The 10142-nt window shown below is 39.5% G+C and overlaps 2 protein-coding genes across 7 annotated transcripts in view; one reads left to right on the plus strand and one right to left on the minus strand.

The window, feature by feature from the left end:
- The window catches only part of trio (trio Rho guanine nucleotide exchange factor), a 119709-nt gene extending 118423 nt beyond the window's left edge, over positions 1-1286 (minus strand). Inside the window, exon 1 of the mRNA XM_022835158.2 lies at positions 656-1286. The gene's annotated coding sequence lies outside the window, so the exon portion shown is untranslated. The remainder of the gene's footprint in view (positions 1-655) is intronic.
- Positions 1287-1670: 384 nt separating this feature from the next.
- The window catches only part of LOC111261563 (uncharacterized), a 12291-nt gene continuing 3819 nt past the window's right edge, over positions 1671-10142 (plus strand). The window contains exons 1-4 of one of the 6 annotated variants that reach the window (XM_022835160.2): positions 8398-8489; positions 8651-8773; positions 9209-9558; positions 9827-10070. In XM_022835160.2, coding sequence (XP_022690895.1) covers positions 9399-9558; positions 9827-10070 — 404 coding nt within the window. In that variant the 5' untranslated portion in view covers positions 8398-8489; positions 8651-8773; positions 9209-9398. Of the gene's footprint in view, positions 1777-7262; positions 7420-8397; positions 8490-8650; positions 8774-9208; positions 9559-9826; positions 10071-10142 lie in introns of those variants that run through there. The other 5 variants (XM_022835161.2, XM_022835163.2, XM_022835164.2 and 2 more) reach the window with 5 other exon arrangements.

A 10142-nucleotide genomic window follows, 5' to 3' on the forward strand; every position in this document is an offset into this window, starting at 1 on the left:
ACCTTATTATTATTATTATTATATGTCAGTAGATAAACTGCTCTTTTTTCGTGACTAATTGTAGCTATTGTTGTTGTTTTTGTTCGTTGCACAGCACCCTGCTGACAAGCAGATTGAACTTACTCCCATTTTGAGCTTCACAGGCATTCTGATACATTGATATTAAGAGACAGAGTAATCTCGGAAACCTAACGAGATCAGTGGGCAGAGACACTCAGGCTCTCCACCAATTCTTTATACTTCGGTCCTACGAATCGCACTATTCGTATTCGATCTTCATACCAATGATGAATATTTTTCTTTTTTCCATGAAACACCCCGCTGCTGGCGATCGTGCTGGGTCAAGAGATGGGAATTTGTTCGACTGATTCGTACCGCAATTAGTGTTGGCTCACCGCTTTTCTTGTTGACGCTGTCGCCGTGTGCACTTGTCAAACTATATCAAATTATTGTGGAATACTCTAATAACGATCACTCACTTCGATTAATTGTATTTCCTCTACAACACATTAACGTGTCTACTAACTATACCATATTAATTGCATGCTTTCTTCCCCTTTTAACGATCAAAGGTAACGGGGAGTCGGCAATTCAGCGCAGCTTCCTCTATACAATCTGCATCACAGGGCAATTTCGGTGTTTTTCAATCACTCACTCGCTCAGTCCCTACATTCACCGTTGGTCGGGTCCCTTCGGCTGATCCCTTAGCTGGTTATGGTCGCTCTATTCCTCTCTGTTCTTCTTGTGTCGAACGTACGGCACAGTACGACGGATCATTTGAACCCCCTTTGCCAACACCGGGCAGCAAAAAACGAAGACCGCGACAGCAGAGACGCCGTCGTTCGACCACCAACACTTTCAGCAGTACTAACACACGCACCCTTCTGTGCAGCGCGGCAGCTTCCCATCAGCAGTGGCAGTCACGGCTGTGGGGGTAGGTACAACAGCTCTCCACGATACCCCACACACCGCTATCACTGGTACACTAGTAAACTGGAACAGCCGACACATACACACACAGGCATCGTAGAACAGAGCTTTCCCAGGCGGCTGGTTCGTAAGTACAGACCGCGATCAGTACGCATACAGCACGGAACGAGCAGCCAGACGAGAGCAGGCGAACAGGCGGTAAGCAGAGATAGACACAGCGCACTAGCGGTCAAACCACACATGAGCTATTTCAGCCACTACAGTAGCGGCAAGACAGGCAGCCGCAGCTAAGCGCCGCCTGCTGCCACTACTACCCGACTATATTGCTACTGCTATGGGCAGTAGCTGCAAGACCGGCGCGCGCTAGCTAGCCGTCCGAATAACCAGACCGTCAGTCTGTCTCTAGACTCCAACAAAACGAGCAAAATTCTTGTCTCGACGTTTGTGTGGAGGAGATCTCGTTTATAGACAACCGTGCTATAATTTTCCCTATTGGAGAAGATGTAGGTTTTTCTACTCATAATTGTATATAACTTGTTATACAGAGTTGTCTAACGCCTAAGAACAGAAGTATATATATTGTTGGATGGAATGCCGCCATCAGAGATTTCGCCTGTACTGACTGAAGAGGAGTGTACGCATAGAAGTCTCAGGGAAGTTTGCGGGCTTGCCGGTAGGCCGGTTAATGCTTGCTCATTAGTGACAGTAGTGGTAAAGAATTATGCCCGTGTACGAGTGACTGCTACTCCCGATGTTCCTCTGTGTTTGGAATACGGACAGTTTAAAGGCAACGCGTTCGGATGTTCGGGAGCTCTGGCCGGGGTGAGCTGCAGTAGTATGAAAACGGTGAGGCTAATAGTGGTTCGATTTATACTGTATAAATTGTGCACTGATGGGTGGCTTTTAGGGAAAGCGCGGGCTTACGCCAGCGATTGGGGCAAGCAGCAATGCGCGCTTGGAGTGGAGTTGCTACGCTGTGCACGACATCTACGAGCAAGCATGGGTTGCTTGCGCGCTTGTGGAGCGCGAAAGCTTGACTTTTGCAAGAAAAGCGCGGGCTGGCGCCAGTTTTCGAATTGAGGCATCATAACCACAAGAATTGATAGGTAAAAAGCATAGAGTGCCCAATCATAGAAAGGGTTTCGTTTTCTAATTTTCGTCATAGATATCCATTGTTATGAAGAAATGGCAAAACATGCGTTATGCATCAACCCTTGAACATCATTCCATTAAATACTATCGTGTGTTGTAAGATATCCTTGTAAATACAAATGACTCGTACCGCATCGTGTGCTCTATGCATTCTACAGTGGATTTGCAGATGATCGAAATAGATTAATCGAGTTAACCTTGGCGAGAGCCAGAGAGTTTAACCTTGGCTTACGGAACCGAAAACCCTTCTTCCCTTATCAGTATGGCCAACACTTTTAATTTCACAACGATTACGAGTGAACGACGAATATTATACATTTGGGAGTAATTTTTCTTATGGACAAATGTGAACTTACACGTAGTGTAGCTTAATGTGATATAAAAATGGATCTTATTAGATATATTGCGTCCACTTTCACAATTCTATACTGTGTATAAAGCTGAATTCAATTTTTTCTTACTAAACATATTTCCAGCTATATGTTATAGTTAAAAAAAGAAATCCTGAAGAAGATTCAACTTTGCAATAAAGCTTCAATGTTCTACTAATGCTACACACGTCAATTTTTCTCGGCTTCATTTTACCCTAGGTTTCTCATCGTATTGTAAGCCCACAGAACAATCACCTATTCAAATATACAGTATCATTTTGTAACGTGATTATATTGCTAAGATTGAATATAGCACATTCCAATCCTGAAGACGCATACCGGACCGTAGAAGACATAAGAGCGTAATCTGCGGGTTTCCATGAGTGCCTTTTTCGCTCTTCAACACACGTTGAACACACTTGTACATGCAAGGTAATTAGCACAGGCATAAAACTCGTACATCTAATAATATATCAGCATGGACGATCCTTATGGCCGTTTTGTAAACACTGGTCTGGCTTTGTTTTCGAACATGAAAATGAAACGAAATGCCCGTTGTCAATTGACGACCGAACGAGTTAACATTACCCTCTATGGAAAAAAAAACAACGTTTGTTTTCTGTATGGAAAATTATTTAATTCATGATGTTTCGCACAAATTTTCGAGCTAAAACAATCCGGCCCAATTCAAGTAGTTCAAGGGGTCGCTTTTAGTCGCTTTTAGTTTAGTTGTATTCTAGATCGATTTGCGGGCTTTACCCCATGCCTATTTTTTTTCCTATCCATTTAAATAATTTGACTCATTGCTGTTACGCCCAACATAATGTAAACTACAAGACCAATGGTCTCCCCGTTGCGATTACTCTTCCTTACTTAACCCATTACCATTTACCTCTAATATGCTTGATGGGGCACTCAACCTACTTTAGCTACGTCTTGCTCAAGATACATTGGCATGCTATATATCTCTTTAATATGAGCACAGGGCTCTTCTACTGTTAGCTTTTTTTTTTGGAGCTTAAGGGCAAATGCATTATGCACACCAGACATCACTGAATTGTGATTTGTCCGGTACTGTGGAATTCTCACCCACTAAACCCTGGACCCCTTTGTCAGCTTGGGCCATGATTCGGGATATGTTTGATATTACTTCGAACTTCTACTGTTAGCTGATTGATTGTTTTCGAGATGCATGTGCATAGGCTTGTCTGTTGGCCGATCTCCGACGAACGAGCGTAAATTAAGTAAGCCTTCGGCCAATTTTTACTAGACTTTGCAATTAAGTAGTCGGTTAACTTAGCGATTCTGTTCCATCACCGCATTACTACATCGGCAAGGCAATACGCCGTTCGAATTTTTGCGGTTTCTACTCAAAGGTAGTTTTTCTGTCGATATCTATCGAGTAGGGAAAAACTCTTTTTAGGTAGAACACAATGTTAAATTTTGCCCTCTGAGACGGCATTTTCGATCCGAACGCTGAGATCAAGGTAGATAAGCATGTATTGCACATCGATTCAGCTTATCGAGATAAATACGTTCTTTGTACAGACCTCATGTAATAAATGTTCACGTTGGTGTCACTTAACCAAAAAATTACCACATTTCGTTTTGCGCGTTATTCATGCTGTCTACTTTATCTATAGAAAGTTGTATTGAATCTTTACTTAGCTCGTCAAAATTTGTCGATTAAACTAAAGAATATCCGTTAACAAAGTGCTTCTTTGTGTAGCGAAAATATTTTCAATATGTTGGCAGTTCTTTTAAAAAATATTGTAGAGGACATCCTTGAAGCAAAAGTTGTTCCACGACTTATTCATTATATTAGAGACTGCAACTTTTCAATTGATTCAGAAATTAATTCAGAAATCGAGATTAATTTAGGAGACTCTCTTGTGTAAAACGCTACGCTAAATTTTCGCCCTCTGCGGGTACTTCCAGTTTGTAAATTGAGATCTGGGTATACCGACATTTTGATTCAGCCCGATGAAAGCTTTCAGCTGATATCAAACACTACCCCTCTATATCGATTCTACCACCTTGTCAATAAAACAAAATTTCAACAAAAGTTCTATAATACATTAATGTCTTTTGTGGTGATCTTCCCATAATAACAATAACAATATCAACTACCGTAGTATTGTTGTTCTGTGCGTGTTGCTTCTTCTACACCTACCGTCTGTGACCATAATGATTTATCGGGTGAAATGGTACTAATAGACTCATATACACACATATTATACATTCAGATACATAAGTAGGAAAGTTGTAACTACCTTAAGTAGCGCCATTTGTTGCTTTAATAGTTCGAACTGTAATGTGCAGCTGGGAATAAGGGTGGACGTAAAAGCATTCCGTTAGCTAAGAAACGACGATTACGAACTTCTTTAATTTTGCAGTGCTATGCACTCAGTAGGACTGGTTTTTACACTGGACGTTGGGCAGATCTGGCTTTGTCGTCGAATTTTAGCTGGTGGCAGCCATTCGTCTGGCAAAAATAACGCATATTTCCTTTTTGTCTAGAAAAGCAACATAATACGCACGATATTTAGTTAACGAGCAAGAAACTAACATTAATAAAACTGGATCATAGATAAAATCTCGAATTAGTATCCATTAAATAATCATACACAACGAAGCAAGCAGGTACAAAAAATGCTTACCAATAGCTCCTATGGAACATGGTACAGATGGAAATCGATTTCAGAAACTGCAAGCTAGTGCTGTCGCGCGTACAAATAAGACAGTTACAATACGCTTGTGGTATTGCATTCTTGCTATATATGTTACCCGATTGGTCGTCAAAAAACATGAAAACCCCTTAAAAATGTCTTGCTTTAGTCATGACCACGGAGTAGAGTCCTGTTCTGTTAAGTTAATGACATTACTGAAACTTAACACTAGATATAATTCATGATTAGCGACTTGATGGTACCCGTGATGATATTAATAACCAAAGCAAGCAATATTTGCATAGGCGTAAACGACTTTTATGTCATGTACCAGAGGAGGAACAAATGGTAATCTAGCGTTGTGGGATTCCGTCCTGTTGTAAGTGTTCATCTTACTTAGCCTTTAAAAAAAATTTTAATTTACAACAACTTACGTTATATAAGTTAGTTTTTCTAAATGATTCCAATAAAAAAATTTCCGTTGCAAATTGCAGTTGTTCTTTAAACCAGTGTAATAGCAGTTTTCGATACAAAAAACAGTGTTTTTTAGATTTAAGTGGCAGCCCTAAAACTGTCAGTTTCATTGGGAGCGCGAACAATCAGAGAGAAAGATAAGTTCAAACAAGTTGATGCCAATATATAATCGTTTCTTTTTTATGATGAGGGAAAGTAGCTTTTTCGTCCAATCCACCATGGCTAAGCGCTATTATATGACAGTGACTATAGTGACCAATGACCACGGTATGTATTCCTTCTCGCTATAATATTTGTTAGTCACGGTGCCAATAGATTTTTATGTCAAAATAAACGGTTCTAAATATGGTTTCTTTTACTATTATGACTTGCGCATGTGCTATTAGATTCTATCAAATATTTATTATTCTAGAAAAATCACGTATTGCCATAGACGAATCCTATATCTAAATGGACATCATGCTTCCCTTGTGTGCTAGTATACATGAAATTGGCCATGCACAAGATGTTATAAGAAGAGTGAACGACTCTAATCAACGACAATAAGAGCCTCTCAAGAACACAGCAGCGATTGTTATGAGCAGTCGACGCTGGACTAGGGGCCCTAACCTGGTATTTAACTCTAAACGACCATCAAATCGGCATTCAAGCTCTTACGGCGCTTCTTTGATAAATAATATTAAAGCAACAAATTATATTTAGTTTAGCTTTTTTTGACAGAGGAATAAATACAAACAACAAACAATGTCATGTATATAAGCGAATATGCTGTCGTCCATTTAAGTTTTCATGTCCCAATTTTTTTCTTTTTAGCTATATATCTATTTGTTCGTCGATCTCTTGCTATGTGTGTTCTTCGATTTTGACCATTTGTGTTCAGATATTTCTGAACTCATAACTATTCAACAACCGTCTCCGTGTTTACAAGTTTGTTAAACCATTACCTGGACGTCAGTAACTCTAATGAAGAAGGGAAATGCTCTGGATTTGCTTAACAGAATAAGGTCAGGTAGGCATTCAAGTAGGCGGTTTAAAAGATGAATTTAATGGTAGCACAGCGACGGCTACCATTACTCTGGGCACAAATCATTCTTATAACACGTACGCGTGTTGGTTGAATTGCCATTTCACTACCTAATAAAGTGTTCATTGAATGGAGACCGATCCGAGTCACCACGGCTGCATCGCACCGGCAGTGGGCGGTGAATTTAGCGACCACGACGCAGATACTATCCGTCATTGTGGAACAATTCAGTGGTCAGACAGGGACACACAGCTGGCGCAACTTCCAATGAATAAATGCAAAAGATACACTATAATGTAATTATCTACGTTGCATCTATCATCCTCCGTTTACCGTTTGCCCCAATTCATGTTCGCGAGTGCCCCATCAAAGCAGGATAGACATATACAGATTCGTCATCGATGACCGCAATGCGGCGGCCTCCGCAGTGGCAGCGTACAGAACAATAGTAATAACTGCGGTAATGTAAATCAAATCTGAGGTATTACCGATACACAACCGTTGTTAACGCTGCAATACTTATTCCTGCTCGCAATGGTTTTCCCCTTACAAGCTTCGTAAAGTTGACGGTTGGATCATGGGAACGGCATACAGCGCTGTTGATGTTGAAGCCGCCGTTCATGCCGACCTACAAGTGCCTGATCAGCCAGTCGGATTAGCTTACGCTATAATGAACTTTACACGGCAAATAGTACCCAATCATGTGCTCATCTGTGTGCTGTGGTGTGGTGTACATGGTGGCACTTCATGTGGAACACCTATGTGTGATGTACGTAATTGTTTACATGAATACTAACAGGTAAGCCTTCTGGTTCATTTGTGGGGTACTTCCTAGCAGCATAGCAGTTGGCTGGTGAATGAATGGTCGTCATTTAGTCTTTTCGGGGGTTCGATTGAGGGTAAACGATGAAAGCAATGTGGGAAGTAGCAAGTAGAAATCGGCATATGGATCGTCAAATGTCAGCTATTATAGAGAAACAACAATACCCACTACACACTGGAACATTCCCTGCGCGTCCATTAGCAAATTATAACAAATTTGGTAATTTTTTGATAATGATTTATGTATCATCATATACCTCATAATACAAAAATGACATGATTTAAAAAAAATAGATTTTGTGACGATGCTAATTCGGAAATTCACAACCGCATCCTAGTAATCGAACCTGCGCGATTCGTTCCTTGCCACCTAAGAATAATGCAATGATTTTGATAAGAATACTTATAAAGTGCCATTATTGGTTTCCCGAAATAAATAAATAAATAGAATAAATGTGTGAGTAGTCGGCATCGTTGAATCTGTATAACACTCATTGAACACCTGGAAGAGTTGTAGTGAAAAGTACGCGGTCTGTATAAAGTAAGGTTGAGTACGAACCATATTATCTATATGCCTTATACAGACGCTTTTAAAACCGGCTGTGTTACCGTATAACCTGACTAAGTAGTATATTCTTAAAATCATACTATAAAAACCAGTAACTACGCGAGTTATTAAAAAAAAAAAAACAAGAGATTATATTTCCATACGAATGCTTCTGTTGAGACAAATGTAATAAATTTACAAAGAGCCGAATAGAAATTTGAGTGCCATTTCACTCGCTGAATCCACTTCTAATCTAAAAAAGTTGAAGACTTGCAGAAAAGGTAGTCTTAAGGCCAAATTATCTATATTTGAAAATTCTGACTTTATGTCACCATAACGAGGCTTGAGTCGTCTGGCAACCGAAAATTAAATAGGTGAACCTTCTCCTTTGCGGGTTCGCCACGGCTCAGCTGGTCGACTCTGACTATCAAAACAACAGTAGATGTATCCATCACCTAATTGAATTTTCAACTGGTCCTTGCTTTTTCCCAGTGCGATACGTATGTTCTACGTTCAGAAAAATATATTAATATCCTGTGATTTTATGATGTTTTGTGAAGTCATAACTTAAAAGTGTACAAATCTCACTCTGATGTAAACATTTTTCACAAACTCGTAAAAGATTACTGGCGGAAGTACATTATATACGATTGCATTTCAGTCATTTTATTTCAGAGTATGTCAGAGAAATTGTGATCAATCAAGAACTACCTGAAATAAAACCGGGTCACTCACAAGTCGACACGTATAATTTTAAAGACGATTGTCGCATATACAGCTTCAGGTATTAGCAGTTTAACTGTGGTGTTAATTACGTCTTTAAAGCTATATATGCTGTCTGGGCCCACTGGTATATAACAGTTTCTATGGAATATGGAACATGGGAAATATTGCATATTTCCCATGTTCTAGTTCAAAGATCATAACTGATTTGTGTGTTGAGTGTGACTCGCAACTTGAGAGGAACATAATCGAGAAATATATACATATATATATATATATATATATATATTATTAAATTAAGCCTTCGTTTCGATGGATTACGCGAACCCTTTTTACAAACCCACCAACTTTTGACTCTAATCGCTATTGTTTTACGCATATAATGTTTAGGTGCCAATGTCCATGTAGTCATTCATTAAATACAATACTAAATCCAATGAAGTAAAAACCAGATTTTAGCAACTAATCATATTAAATATTAATTGTGTCTCGTTAGGCTGGTGATTTTTCAATTCTAGGGATGAACGAGACAATCAGAACCGGTGATGAACAACAATGGGTGTATGTATGCTTTAGGCAACTCTTGCTAAACCTGCGTTCTCGAAGAAGTCAACAGTAGTTTTCGAATTGGACAGACAGCAGGAAGGTTTTAAAACCTCATTGGTAATTTTCGGAAATAAATCAGAATGCATCGCGGGGGAATGAGTCGCCGTGATGGCGACCACTCTATCGTTAGCGACGAAGATCTTGAAAAGATTGCTGCTTATTTTTGGAATGCTATCAACACCCCGAGGGGCTTAATCCAGAAGGTTTGGTTTGACCTTATGCTCCATCTCGGTGCCGATGGTTAGTAAAAACTTATTTATGGCAGTATCTTGATTACAAGTTTTGATATGAATGATGACTAACCAAAAAATTCATCATTTATATGGGAAAACACTACCACGGAGTTTTCTCTTCAATGGTAGCTGATGTCACTTTACAATTGCGCGAGTCTCAAATTGAATAGTACAAATGAATCAAACATTGTAGGTATCTAATGCACAATCGCTTATACTGTTATCTTATACCCTTCTTTTATCCTATGCCTTTATTATTGTTATTTGCATTTTAGGCATTGAAAACCAGCACTCAATGAGAAAAGAGTCCTTCATCTTGTTAAAGTCGCAAACAGATGGTCGACGACGTTTACAGTGGAAATGGAATGGTATGATACGAGGATGCCCTATATTTGATGATCCCCCAAATCCACTTTGTCCAGTTAAAACGTTCCAGTTGTACATGTGTAAACTCAATCTACAGTGTCCACACATTTTCCAGCGGCCTCACGAAAATGTTGTCAAAACTTCTCGATTCTGGTACGTATCCTATTACATAATTCCATCAAGTAAATTTTCAATGAAAAACGCAAACTTTTTTTTACGTTTAAG

Source organism: Varroa jacobsoni, unplaced genomic scaffold (genome assembly GCF_002532875.2).
Source record: "Varroa jacobsoni isolate VJ856 unplaced genomic scaffold, vjacob_1.0 scaffold_568, whole genome shotgun sequence".
Taxonomy (NCBI): Eukaryota; Metazoa; Arthropoda; class Arachnida; order Mesostigmata; family Varroidae; genus Varroa; species Varroa jacobsoni.